Raw genomic sequence first — 15,267 nt, 5'->3', positions numbered from 1 at the left:
ATGTAATATTTGCATTTCATTGATAACAAAGAAAATAAATATATAGACATATGCATCTGCATGCAGATAGCTAGATATGCCTATTAAAACTGACAAAGTGCAGAGAAGTCTTCAAGTAACTTCTCTGAAAGCTTGGTTGGCTCCTTAATTTATCAACAGGAACACTTTGGATGCACTCCCTGTTCGTTGTTCACTGTAAAGTATTAAAAATAATAATCAGAATTCTACCTATATGTTATTGTTATCTCTTTCCTGCATGGCCAAAGTTCTCGGAGAATTGTCTGAAAATAGGTTTTGAGAATTTTTGCAAGCCTATTACCTTGTTTCCTCACTCCAACTCATCTAGTAGAAATACAAAATTCCTCTACAGGATGTACAGGTTGATTTCTTGATAACCAGCTCAGCTGTAGCTGGAAACTTTGGAAGTGATTTTATTCGTAACCTTTCTGACAATGGGAACAGGGCTCACCAACTCCAGCATTCATTACTATGATACTTGGAGTTGTAGTGCATTCACATTCTACTTTTAGATCTTTGTTTTCTCTAATAGCTGGTCTTTGATTTGAAATTAATTGGAAAGGATGTTAGATTAAAAACCTCTGTGTTTTGTTTTTTGGGGATTTTGTTTGTTTTTGTCTTTTGCTCCAGAGAAGGCAGGTGAGGGTATAGACACAGTGTCAGAGGAGGGTTGCGCAGCAGGACAGCCTCTCTTACCACCCTAATGTGCTAAGGTCACATGCTGCGTTAAACGCTAGTGGAGGGCTGTTCTCAGTTCTTTCCTGTGTCCCTGTTTCCTCTCGTGTTCTGTCCTTCTACGGACTGTGTTTTGCTCCTCTTCGTTAGAAACCAGAATCAATGCCTCTTCATCTCTGTGCTCTTTGCAGTCTGTGAGCCCTAGTGGATCTGCTCATCCTTGACATGTAAATTGGGTATCACAGATCCTTTTGCTTTGGGGAAACTCATTCTGCACTTCCGAAGCTGGCAGTAGGTCTGAGCTCTGTCTCGCCAGCCTCGGCTGTGCCATCTGCAGGCAATGGATTCCAGGCTTGTAGGTCAGAAAGCACAAACCTCGGCTGCATCAGCTGACAGTAATGGATTAAAAGCCTCTGTTTTGGTTAGCTGCTAGCAGGAAGATTTGTGCTCTGCTAATGGGGATCAGTGAAAATGACTGGCAACTTTTTTCATTATTTGTGTCAAGTTAAAAAGAAATTGGATTCTTTTTTCATTCCCTGCTGTTAATCAGCATACTTCTCTATTACAGAACTGCCCGTGCTTTTTCATTTTATTGTTTGAGAAGTTTTTGTTAAAGATTTTTTCTCCAATGGCCTTCCGAAGTGATGGAATAAGAATGACATGTTTTCCTTCCCAAATAGTTTTATCTACATAGGTTGCTGCCAGTGCTCAGTTAGGATTCTCTGCTATTTTATTGCAGTACTGTGATATGTCTGTTATACTTACAGTAGCCTTATGAATCTCAACAGAATTAGTGTAAGGCTGACTGTCTTATTAACAGAAGTTTAGAAATCTTACTCATACTTTGGGCTGTTGAGCTGTGTGTGACGAAATAATGGTTTTTCATGTCATTTATTTGTCTTTGCATCTTGATTTTACTAATAAATGAGTTTCAGTGAACTTCTGGGAGTGTAGCGTAGACATCAGGATATAGTAGTAGATTTGAATGCTCTCTTTCATTTTCCTTCTCTGGGAATTTAGTACTATTGAAAACCACAGCAAATTATGTTATTTTCTTTTAATTCAGATAAATTATTGAATTTTTTTTTCTTCAATGTTAAGAATTATTTTTGCTGCTGGGTTAGACTTTTAAAGAGTGCATACTGTTCCTAGCTTTTACTGCTTCTGGGAGAAAGTAGTTCTTCTGGGCAACTGATAGTTATGATTTGCAAACTAGATCATTATCATTAAGAAGTTACAGGGCTTTTTCATGTCCAGGCTGTTGGGAGACATCCTTTTCCTCTTCTATTCTTTCTCTTGGCACCCTAGTAAAAAGAAGTTGAGGATCTACTTGTTTTTTCCAGAGAATCTCACAACTCCGAAAAGGCCCCGGGATGTCTGAAAATTGGGGACATAATAACTGTATTTGTTAAGATTGTCAGTATATGACACGCACAAACTGTATTTGGGATGTGTCATCCTATGGATTTGCATGTACTAAGTAAACGTAATCCTCAGTGATTCATCTGGCAGGTTATCTTATGTATTTCTCTGTGGGAAATGCTGAATAGAAATCTGTGATCTTATTTCTATCCCTATGTTTATGATGTTCGGTACCAAGAATGCTTCTATGCAACGTCATTTGCTATTGAAACATTAAAAGGAAAGTTGAACTAATGGGTTGGGGAAAGTAGCCTCCCTCAGGTTCTACAGTTTCCAAGAATCAAATTCATTAAAGCTGATCTAAAAATGAAAAAATATTTTTTCAAAGCATTTACTGAAACTTGACCAAGTTTGGGGTTTATTTTGGTGGATTTTTTGTTTGTTTTTAAGCTTCCGTATTCTGATTGATTTTCAGTAAAGGTACATATCTATTAATGTTAATTTTAATACAATTTATAAGTGTTTCATTCATACTTACTGCAAAGTGGGATATAATACAAATACTATTTCCGTACTTTTGCCAACTTCTTTAAAATTATTTTGGAAAGCTAGTTTTTCAATTATGCAGCAAGTTTTTAGAGTCTTTAAAGAACATCATCACAAGTATGCAAAAATTTTAATGTGAAAGTGAACATCAAAATAATTCCTTTTCTGTAAGAGATGGAAAATCTTTTTATTCTGAGAACAAGATTTTTCTTCTTTAAGAAAATAGGCAACTTGCTATTGTGACACGATAACAGCCATTTATAATAAAATTCTGACTTTTATAATTTCTTTAAAGGCAGTTGCTGTGTTAGTGAAGCAGCTGGTTACACTGGAAGTAGCAGTGTTGCTATGTGTGGAGACTAATAGTGTAAAAAGGAGTTTACCATCAGACTAATTTTGGTTTAATTCTGCTTTCCCCTAAGTAAGAGCATAGTACGTCATTGGTAGTGTCAGAATTTAAATTTCAAGGCTCTTGGAAGTGCCAGACTTGCGTTGTTTTCTTCTGTCGTCAGTGCCTGTAGGAGGGGAGAAAGCGGACAACATGACGAATTGAGAGTTGAACAGAAAAGTGATTATAGAAACTCTTGAGCAAAGATTGCGGCCAGGGAAGCTGAAAATAATTCGCTCAGCTGCTTCATTGCAAAAATGCTGGGCTGCATTTCAGAAAACCTTCAGAATACGATCTGAAAGCATTTGTCTTGCAAAGGCATTAGGGATTTTTTTTACATTTCATTATCAGGGTGATCATGCCATTAGCCTCTGGCTCTGGTGCAACATCAGTTGTCGTCGCTGTGGATGACACAGGTGTAAAACAGTCCCGTCAATGAAAATGAGGTGGAAAAGTATAGTCAGTATTGGTTTCTGGTTTTGTTTTGGGGTTAATTTAGTAGTTGGAAGCCCTAGAGTCTTTTCTCTAATGACTGGATATAGCACAGGTGACAGTGTTGTGCCATGACCTGGGTCTCAGCTGCCTTCCAGAGAAAGGTGGCACTGCTGAAGCTTTCTGTGAGCAAATCCTGATCTACTTCTGATGTCTGAATCTCTCTCTGGTGTGGTGTTTGCTCCTTTGTGCTAGCTGTACACTGCTGCAGGATAAACTGGATTATCTCCTTCAGCTGGTTTACACTGTGGTCCCTCCAGTGCTTGAGGAGATGCCAGGGATGGGCTGGGAACAGGAGGTTCTGGGTCGGGTAGGACCTCTCCCTTTTGGGAACAACCGGGGTTGCATCATCAGCTGAACTCTGCTGTGAAAGGGCAGAGTGACTGTGACACAAAGAGAAGCCATGCTCTCTAAATGCCCACATGCTACTTCTGACTTTCCTCTGTGGTCTGTTGCTAAAGATGGCAAAAAAAAGTTTCCGGTTTCATTTAATTTGAGATAGGAGATACCTACAGAATCTCTTGGCTGGCCAGTTTGTTACACTGTGGTGATTTAACCACTGTCTAATCCAGTTTTACACCAGTGGGATTTCCCATTAAGTTTGAAGGATAAGGACCCCGTTACTGGATTTTACTGTGCTGCATTTATTTGGACTGTAAATGCTCTTCTGGATGTTGGGCTTTGGTTATCCTGAAAGCTGAATGCTTGCCTCATTTGATTTGACAGAGACAATGTTTTACAGTATATTTTAAAAATGAAGTTAATGTTTTATAGAAGAGCACTGATATCTGAAAATAAACATCAACAATGTCCACTCTGCCCTAGAGATTTTAGAGCAGTTACTTTTGAAATTTTCCTTTTAAACTGATTAACCGTTTTACTTCCAGAAAATAAGATTGAATCTCCACATGAAGATACAGAAATTAAGTTAGTTAGCCATTCTAGAACACTACCAATGTAGGAAGAGGTTGGAGTTTTTCATCATGGGCTATGACTTTCTTCTAAGCCATATAGTCTGAACCATTTTTACATGGTAATATATATTTTAAAAAATTGTTTGAGAAAATCACATTGGTTGCTATTGGCTGCTGTTATTACTATATAGTACTGTCATCTGTAAGACAGAGAAAACAATATAATAATTAAAACGAAGAGGGCACAGAGACCAAGTATGTCTGATGAACCAAAGTATCTTTCTACCTGTAATTTATTAATCTGAGTGGGTTTTTTCCCCCCAAAAAAAACCCCAAAAAGCTCGAAAAATGTGTTCCAAATCAGTTAAAAGGAATAATCTATAGATTTATGAAAAAATTAGCAAGGAAGAAGCAAGTAGGGAGAAATAACTTAGAAATATACCATCAGCAATTCATAATTAGATGCTCAAAAAACAAATTAACATAGTTCAGAAGTAGGGCACTAGTGCTACATTGACCTTAACTGTATGTCAAGTAAAGGCAGTGCTAGTGAAAGGAAACAGTAAAGTCACTGAGGTTCTTCAGAGTCTGATTTTTAACTTGTTTTTTAATATTTCTATTGAAGATACGGAAAGCATTTAAAACCATTCTTGATAAATTAGAGGTAGCAAACAGCTGGAGAAACAGATAAAATAGACAGTCACTGATAAAGAGAAGATAGGTTCATTAACTGAGCTGGGTTCAGGCACGCAATACATTTTTCAGCATATCTAAATAAAGTCTGTATCTTGAAATAACAAGTACACACTATATTTCTATCTTTATTTCAAGAAGCAGTTATCCTTTAATGACAAACCACTCTTTCCTGAGAACAGGGAAACACAGTCGTCAGTTGAAACTGGACTAATGTTGTTATGCTTTGGCCAAAAGACCTCATGTATCCAAGAGCTGCTGTATTGAGGTTATATTATCTCCCTGTCTGGTGGTGTTCTGAAAAAGGCCGGAATGCTGGTTCCAGATGGGTGTACTTCAAGAAGGACATTTTTAACTGGAGATGATTCAGGGTAGGGTCGTAAGAATGATGAAGAAATTGGAAGTGTGCTGGATGGTGAAAGACTTAGAGCTCAGTCTGCTTAGTTTAGCGAAGTGTGGTTAAGAGGTCACTTGATCCCAATCTTAACATATTCAATGTGGGGAGCGGAAATGTGATAATAAATAGCTTCTCTATCTAGCAAACAGAAGTAAAATAAGAACAAACAGCTTGAAGTTGAAGTCAGCCAAATTAGTTTGGAAATAGGGTGCAAAATTTTAACAGGGAAGGCAATTAAACACTGGAACAACTCAACCAATAGCTGTGATGCATTTGCAAACACTGGAAATACCATAATTAAGATTGCATGGCTTTCTGAAAGACTCACTGTAGCTTAGGAACAAGCGTTAAATGTGAAGTAGAAATTGCTGCAGGGGAACCTGTAATGTTCAGGAATTGCAATACTCGCATCCTTTCTAAAAGTCCAGGACTCTATTTGCAGTGCAATATAGCAGTTAATTTCTGGACATTTTGACTCTGGTTTAACCATTAGGAGAATTTTTAAGGTATTTTTACATGGCACAATGTGGTGCAGGTATGCATACTGGCCCTGAACAAGCTAGGATGGACGCTAAAAGCACCAAAGCTATGCTAGCATGGTTTCCCACCAGGGGTGATACATAGTGCTTTTTAGCAGAGCTTGTATGTGGTGCTTGGTGATCACAGCTGCTTGCTCACTCTTAACAAGCTCCTACCTGCAAGGAATCCTTGAAGCCCTTAGGAATCATATGCAGAGATAAGGTTTTCTCATATAGGAGAAGCAGGTTTCCAAAATGATAGTTTTTTCACCCCTTTTTCTTTATTGTTTACGTGGGTTCAATTTGAGGAGAGATAAATTAATACAAGAAAAGTTATCAATTACTTAGAGCAAGAAACTGTATTTGACTTAGGAAACCTGTGATGTGAAAATAGTTGGAGGCTGAGAAATAGTGAAGGGAACACATTGAAGGCCTTATTCTTACTCTTTCCTAAACACCAAATTATCTCTATTGCGGAGAAAGGATACTGGACTGGTGGATTACTGATCTCATCCCATGTGAATATTCTTATATGCATTCTAACAGTGTCTGTTTCATACTATTAAATTCTGAGAAACCAAATCTGTAATGTTTCCAAGTGTGAACCCCTCAGAACAAAAGAATCTGTGTCTAAAACAGAATTCTCAAAAACACCTTTAAAGTCTATTAATTGTATCAGTTTTACCATAGCAACTTGAAACTGATTGTATCAGTTTTATCATATCAACTTAAAACTGGAGTGCACATTTTGTTCATTGAACCGTCATGTTGATGCATTGGACAGATTTATGCCTCAGGTCTTTAGAGATGAGTTTCCAGTGCTGGCAGAAGAAATACAAGAAATCAGCCTACATAACTGTGGATTACTTTCCAACTGTTGAAATGCTTTTTCCGGTCTTGTTTAGCTCTGAATGTTGTCAAACCACTTCATAGTACAGTATATGGATCATCTTGTTTATAGGCCTGTGACTTGCCAGTCCATCTGTGGATGAGCTACTTAGAGCCGTTGATTGAGTCATTCCTAGAAAAGCAAAAGAATTAGAGAAGTACTTGAATCAGAAAGAAAACTGTATAATTAAGGCATTGCCTTTATCTATTCTATTACGTAGACAACATGGAGCTGCCCAACTGGAGAAAGTGCTGGTGTAGACATTAAATGGAAGATCAAAGCATTATGAAAGTTTGACCTGATCGCTAGCACTGTCTTTGGCTTTTCCACTTGATGACTAATGGTACACCAGCAGTACGCCATGTGCTTATCTTAAAAATCAGGCTGTAACTGTTCTTGAAAGATTAACATACACATTATTCTCATTATTTTTTTTCTGATGTGCATCTCTAGAAGTTCATGAAACTTTTTCATGCACCTTATGAAATTATAAAATGTATATGATGAAAAGTGAGACTTTGCTGCCATATTTCTGAACAAATATATCTGATGTTGTTTGATTCTAGGCAATTTAGTATTTAGTTTCAATAAACTTCAAGATATTTGGGTGTGGTGAAGCTTTGTACTCCCATCAGATTAAAAATATTTTTCTTTCATTTTTATGTCTCATGATGAACCTGGTTTGTTTTTTGATTAAAAGGTGCTTATATCACTTTCTGTATATATTGGGCTATATAATTATTTATGAATTGGATCACATAAAAACTGCACAGACATTGAGATTTAAAATTAGAAAATGTTGCTTGTAATTGCCATGTAAAACTTAAATAAGCAGCATTAATCCACATGATTATTTTCTTGCTAAAATTTTTACTTAACAGTTTTACTTTCTGAGTAGCTATGATTCGTGACCTTATCTAGGATCTGGTTGTGCAGAGGTATGTATCAGTGAAGGATTTCTTTCCATGTGTGTCTTTCAGTATTTTCAGGATCCAAATTTTTACTGACTTCTTGTTAAAATCCTTATTCTCATTCAGAAATGTTACAGTTTGCATTGATAGGGTAAATTCATGTTCAGTGGAATACATTTTTATTCTTGATATTTCCTTAAAATGGTGTAGAAGGTGTAAACAGCTTTACAGTAAACATAAAAATATCCTATTAATTAGTTTAGACTTTTAGGATGGTTTATCTTTCTATGAAAATGCAAGAGGGGAAAAGTAGCTACATTCTAACCCTGCTAATGATGTCACGTTTCATATATTCCACAAGTAATACAAGTAAGAAATCACAAGAGCCATAATTTAATTACATTTTTGGGGTTTGTTTTTCCTTTTCAGTCAGTGGTGAAGACTGGGCGATTGCTGATTAGCCACGAGGCTCCCTTGACAGGAGGATTTGCATCTGAAATCAGTTCCACAGTTCAGGTACACGTTATTTGTATTTAAGTGTTCTGCGTGGCAGAATATGTTTACCTATTGAAAGAATATTTATTGCTACATTAAAAGTTGAGGTTTTCGTATTTTTCAAGTTACTCTTTATTACATTTTTATTAAATTTCAGTTTTGTGGATGCTTGTGTTGCTTTATCTGAACAGCTGATAAACCATTTACCTACGAGGCACTGTGCATAGCATCAGCTAAGCTAGAAAATCTAACTTTCACTGCAAAGCAGGGAGGATGTGCTGTCAGATGCAAAGGAAAAATCTTTAAGTATAATTGATTTTTTAATACACTTTTTTACCTTTCTCATATTTTTTTTTTATCCCCAAGACTTCTTAAAAATACATTCTAGGAATGTTGAAATCAGACACGTAAAAAGCACCCAGGTCCAATATGGTATAATGTGGTGTTAGACCTAGTGTTCAGAGACCTCATTAGGAAAGCAGTCTGGGAAAGTGGTTCGTGTATAGTTGTGGTGATGCTCACGCATCTGTAGAGCTTGTCTGCACAGAACAGCTTTGGAAGGTTGAGATGTACATCAGTATCAGTTGTCTGGAGCATTAGGCTTTAACTTTTCTGGACATCCTTTTGAGCTTTCTGACGTTCTTTATCTATGCTTGCATGCATATTTTCCCCTTAACTTGATTTCTTTCCTATGCACATCAGTGATACTGTTTTATAGAAACATTTAAATGAATTATGTCCATCACTGTCTGATTACCATTTTCTGATTATTCTGTTTTTAGAGTAGTTAAATTACAGGACTAGAGAGAAATGGGATTTTAAAATTCCAAAATGTAAGCCGTAAAGGCAGTAGTTAAAGCTTGTGAATTAGCCTTTTTGTAGGAAAGAATAGACTTAATTGTTCTGGCAATTTAATTTGGAGTTAAATATGCATAAGGAGTCAGAAAACTATGTTTCTTGATCGTTGTGACACAATTTCTTTGAAAGAGTAATAGCGTTAATTTTAGTATTATTATGTGAAGAGAATTCTTTTTTCCTATGAAAATTTAGTCTCTATTAAGAACCAAATGTTTATCATCCTTCTAAGAAATTAGTATTTGACCTCTAGCCTCCAACTGTTTTCATATCACAAGTTTCCTCAGTCGGATATGGTTTCTCGCTCTAAGTAGCTGATAACTTTTCTTGCAGGAATTTATCTATTCTCAAATTGAACCCATGTGAAAAATAAAGGGGTGGGGGGGGGGCGGAGAAAAAGAAAAAAAAATTCCACCTCCCCTATTTATAGGTAGGCTCTGATTAATTTAGGTCTAGTAAAGTCATAAGGTACTGCCAGTCGTGTTGAGAGTGGTGGTTTTTCTTAATTTTTTACAACAATGTGAAATAAACTCAACCAGAAGAGCCTGTCTTTTAGCGTCTTGTGCTATTATTAACACTTGAGGAGAAAACTATTCTAAGCCATGCAGCAATCTCATAAGTTGCCGGCGTAACAAAGGAAAGCGTGTATGTTGGAGAGAAAAGGGATTTGAAAAGAAAAAAAAAAGCTTATCAGTAAATATTATTGGAAGATTCATTGCATGGGGTGTTCAATATGTTGCTGAAACTACAAAATGAGTTTGTAATCTCCTCAGACTTCCAATAAGAAAGGTACTTACCTGATTGATCACCTTGGGGGTGTTTTTCATATCAGAGCTGTATCTTGACAAATATCACTTATTTAGAAAAGAAAGTATGAAATGCTTTAATAAGGGGCTATTAATTTCTGTCGATATGGAAAGGAAATATTTGTTTTGTGATAGTAGCTCATAATTATAATAATTATGTGTGTTAATTATATTAATTTTTTTAAAAGAAACTAGGATTTGTATATCGAGAAATATTAGTTAATTTATCACACGTACTACCTCAGAATAAATTGGAATATAAGTCTTTGGCATTGAATTTATCCATAGCCAGTTTCTTTCATATTAATTGGTTGACTTGAATCTGTGTTGTAATGGTGTTGTTATAAGTCTTTATATCCATTCTGGAAGATTTTATCATCCATACTAAAATTTTGATACCAGTTATTTTTAAGAATATTCATGCTGCAAAAGAGATTAGAATAATATTTACAAAGCATTACAACTTTTTAAGGAACAGTATTGCTTTAGGCATAATAAAGACCTTGCTTTTTTTTATTCAGTTAAAACACTTGATCTCTAAATGATGAAGTTAAGTCCATATGTCTAATATCACTGTGCCGTAAAAATAAAAATGAAAAGTGAAATTCACTTTTGCTGGATACAATGCATACTGAGAATGCCAAAAATTGGGGATTGCAGTTGGCTTTAGTTTCCTGTTACACATGGAAGTAATAAGAGTTCAATAAAGTGTGTTCAGTTGGATTAGGTGGTAAGTTTCCATATTGTTATTCCATCCTTGCTGTGAGGTCTCTCGTCATAGAAATAAGGTGAATAAAAGTACATGAATTATTTTAAAAGTTAACTGTCACAAACGCTTCATGGTAAAGTACACTTCAAGGAAAAGAGTACGAATGGAAATGATGGCGTTCACTCATGAACTATAGGAGTACATTGACCAGTTTTCTTTTTGCATACGAGAGATTAAAAACAGCGTTTTGAGAGCATATTAAATAAGAATTATTTTGTGTTAAATACAGGAGGTGTAAATAAAAAAAGAAGTAGAAAAAAGAAACAGGATGTTTTCAAAGAGAGATGGGGAGTGGAGGAGAGGGAAACGGGAGTAAATTATGTTAAGTTGCGTGACAGAAGGCTCAACTCCACACACACATGCGAAAGGAGCCCAGAGGCACAGTGGCAGTGAGGGGAACCCCAATAACCCAGATTGGGAAATGCAGCCCCCAGCCCAGCTCCTGCCAGGTCTGTCCCCAGCCTCAGCCCCATGGGCCAGGACAGGGACACCCAGCACTCCAGGACTGAGTGACATTATGGATCACCCTGAAGACTGAGGGGGCTTGCTGCCTGCCAGTGTTTGGGACTTCTTATGGGATGCAGGGAGGAACATTTTGGAATCATACAAGACTTATGGGATGTTTAGAGGAGGTCACGGGGGCCCGTGCGCCTGGGGTGCTGGACTGACAGCGGGTGAGTGTGTCAGGGCTAGCTGGGGGTAGGTTAAGTGAGCCAGGTATATATATATCTCTATATCTGTGCATGTCTCTGAGAAGTTGGCTACTGGAGGAGTCAGGACATCCAGCTACTGGAGAGACTATGGGATCTGGGGTCAAGTGAGAGACCTATAGGTGTGTGTCTGGCAGTGAGTGAGACAGCTGGGGAGATCAAGGATCCAGGGCAAACTACTGGACAGAATGCAGTGTCGAGGCCCAGTTACTGCAGGGACCTGCAGCATGTGTGTCTCTGCGGTGGTGTGTAAGTTGGGGTGGGTTTCTGTCCCGGCAGCTGTGGTGGGTGTCTGTTCCCCACCGCCCCCCTCCCAGACATGGGACTGCGTGTGCAAGTGCCAGCAACTGGAGAGACAAAGGATCTTGGTTTTAGGAATTTATATTGGGGTAATGCAAGTGCATATTGTATTATTCTACCTTTCACTTTTGTTAATCTTGTAATCACTTTATTTTAATTTGCAATGTTTCACCTTTTTAAGTGTCTGCTGTTACAGAGCTCCTTATAGGTGAAGCTGACCAACCTATATGCACACTGTTTCTCTAATTAAAGCAATGTTTCTGAAATTAGATTAAGCTCTAACACATGGCTGTCTTTTGGTAGCACTCCTGTGGTAAAAAGCTTACGGAGCAGCAGCTTGCAATCCCACTTCCTCCTTATCGTACTTGTCATATCAACAATATGAAGATAGTGGTAGAATTGTAGAGTACACCCATGGTGTGACACAATTTCGCAAAGTGCAAGACTTAGTAGGGGACTATGAAACAATAGATTCTACACGGGAAAATGAACTCAGTTGCGTGATCCTTAATTTTAGAAGTCTTTCATGCTTGCAACGGTTGATAACAATAATATCAGATCTCTTTATTTGTAGCTACTACTTTGTCATCAGCATTCCTATTTAAGTTGCATGTGTTGCTTTTTTCTTGCAAATTAAGGGATTGTTGTTCTACTGGGATGAGCCTTTGAGTGTAGCTGAATTGATGTCTTCGTAGTAAGATGAGTTCCTTCTAAATGGAGCACTCCTACTGAGTTTGGAGTGAAACGGGGATAAGGAATCCAAACATAAAACTGTAATCCTGCAGTAACCCACCGTCATCATTTGAGAGAGTGCTGTAGGTGATAAAGGTTTTGGTTTCAGCAATGAGTCGTTATTGAAAAGCTCATCTAGAACTAACTCAAAGGTGCTCTGTTTTTCTTTAAGTCATTACCATCATCTCTTTGTATTATTTTGAAGTTACTTACATTTTACTCTGGGATGTATTATATTAGAAAGCTAAACTTACACTGAAGGTCTTTGGAATTTTATTGCGGTCTAAGCAACATATCAGATTAGAAGAGAATTCTCAGGTTCTGTTTTAGGAAGGACTTAAATGAAACTTTTTTTCTTTCCTCTAAAAGCAGGTGGCCTTTCAATATGAAATCTCAAACACTTATATTTTGTTTGTACATAATGTATTAGAAGAGAGTTTTTGAAAGGGTAGGGCTGAAAACTTCATGGTAACCTGAAGAATGCTGTCAGGTATTTCATTGAAAACATTTTGAATTACGCAATTTTGAGAGAGATTTCATGTAAGCCTGAAACAAATAGCTTATGTTCTTAAAAACTGAATTTTTAGTAGTCACTAATAACATATGCAGTTCTTGCCACTTGTTGGTTTTATGTAGCTTCTGGTATGATAGAATGAGCACTTACTTTGAACATTAGAGGATATTCTGCTTAATGTCCAATAAATAGCAACTGCTTGACTGCAAAACTTTGTCGGCACTGAATTGGCATCTGGCTATGCCTTGTGGGGATCTGGGGAACAGGGGATGTTGGGTCAGCTGCCAAAGAAATGTAGAGGTGAACAGAGCTCAGCCCTCAGAAGTCCTTCCAGAGGACTCTGTGTTTCTCAGAGTTGCAGAGGGGTTTCAGTCTTCCAAAAGGTTAATCAGAGGATAGGTCCCAGCAAATTCAGTGAAATAACCTCTTTCTGAGGATTGAATTACATGACTTTTTTTTTCCCAATTCTTCAGTTCTGTATCTAAAAATTGGCTATAATTATCTTTGTCTATTTGGATTGGTGCTGCTTTAGATTTCCTCCTGCTGCTGCAAAATAAGCCTAATCTCCAGTAAGTGGTGTAATTTCCTGCTAGTGCGTGACATTAGGAGAAACTATTAGATGAGCTATTTTTGTGAGAAGCATTTCAGGAAAAGGAAAAGTGGATATGTCTAGGAATGACTTTCAAAGATGTAAGAGTTTCACAGCAATTTTATTCTAAAGCAGGTTACCATAGAAAGAATTTGCCAAAACAACAATAAAAAGCATGAACAACAACAAAAAAATAATTCAATGATTTTAGCAGGATGAAGACTTAAAGTGAAGTAGCCCTAAGGCTGATACTGAACAGGAACTATCTTAAATAACTATTATTTTAGAGTACCGATAAAAAAAATTTCATCTTTCCAACATAATGCTTTCAGGATATTTGAACTGAATCATTTTTCATACCATTACATTATGTGTCTTTTGAATTTTCTAATGAGCTGAAGTCATTCCCAGTGGAGCTGTGACCATCCTCCATGGCTCTTTGTGGTGCTTTGAGGAAGTGATTGCAATGCCGTACTCCAAAATATTTGCGAGACCAGGTTTGAGTTTCAGGTTATGCATCTGCGTCTGTACTTAGTGCCATAGGAACCAGTTAATAACTTGAAGTGGTCTGTGGGGTTTATTTTGAAATTATGGTGAATGACATAAAATCTTGTGCTGGTGCCACTTATAATCTAATTTTAATGAACAGGCTGTAAATCTGTATTAAAGTCTGTCTTTATTGAAAGCAAGACTTCCAGTGTAATTGTTATTCATATATATTTAAATGATTTAATTCTCACAATATGTGTTGAGGCAAATTGCCTTTTGAACAGACCACTGGGGTATAATGGAATGTATATGTCTTAAGAAGTTGGAAGAGTTTGAGGTACAAATTGTTAGAACTACTTAATTATACAAAAGAAGGAAATTTGAAATAATTCTCTATTCCGTTGGAGAAATGATAGTAGAAGACTCAAACACGGTTTTCCAAGCTAATTAGAAAGATGATCGAACACAGGCCAGCCTTGACAGCTTTTTGTAGGACACAGACTTCTTTTGCTATTGAGTGCCATTTCATAGAATGGCTAAACAAAGAAGCTCTGGACTAAATGTAGCATGGATACCTGAAAAAAAGGCACGCTAAAACATGCCGGTACAGGAGTGCGGTCATTCGGCTGACATAAGAAAATGATTAAATCTGAATTGATGTTTTTAACTTTGCTTTGACGCAGTCACAATATAGGAGTCACAATAGGAAGTAAAATTGGAAGAGGCGAAATATTGACACAATGTAGTCCTTCATTTACTCTCCCATTTAACTTCGTTTGCCACTTTCACTCTTTTAGCTCATCTAGCAGGAATCACAAGCTGTAAAAGCCTGGTTTCTATCACTATCGGTTTCTATCACTAGGAGTATGATGTAGGAAATGTTGGTATAGAATATAAAGAAAAGCTGAAATAAATGCACCAAAGTAAATTCAAGGTGGGCATAAAATGTATAATAAAAAAAGAGCAATAATTTGAAGGAAAAGAAAATCAAAGCATATAGAAACAAGCCAGAATAATGGAAAACAGTAATGTTATTTCCTAAGTAAGTAGTTGGGAGTAGTAAGGGAAATATCATCAACATAAAGTTGCCATTCAGTGACTTGAGTCAAAGGTGTATGTGAAAGGTGCATGAAGATGTTCCCTGTGTTTATAAAATACGAATATAGGCAGTTCGGCAAACTCCCAATTTACGATGCAGCATGAAC

The 15,267-nt window shown here is 37.0% G+C and overlaps 1 protein-coding gene across 2 annotated transcripts in view; it reads left to right on the top strand.

The window, feature by feature from the left end:
• Window positions 1-15,267, top strand: part of BCKDHB (branched chain keto acid dehydrogenase E1 subunit beta) — a 129,570-nt gene that overhangs the window by 68,313 nt on the left and 45,990 nt on the right. For both annotated transcript variants that reach the window (XM_054194497.1, XM_054194496.1), the window contains exon 9: window positions 8,233-8,319. In XM_054194497.1, coding sequence (XP_054050472.1) covers window positions 8,233-8,319 — 87 coding nt within the window. The remainder of the gene's footprint in view (window positions 1-8,232; window positions 8,320-15,267) is intronic.

The sequence above is a fragment of the Rissa tridactyla genome, chromosome 3 (assembly GCF_028500815.1).
Source record: "Rissa tridactyla isolate bRisTri1 chromosome 3, bRisTri1.patW.cur.20221130, whole genome shotgun sequence".
NCBI classification, from domain to species: domain Eukaryota; kingdom Metazoa; phylum Chordata; class Aves; order Charadriiformes; family Laridae; genus Rissa; species Rissa tridactyla.
Note: the sequence above shows the minus strand (reverse complement) of the source record. Positions and strands in the feature narration are given on the sequence as shown.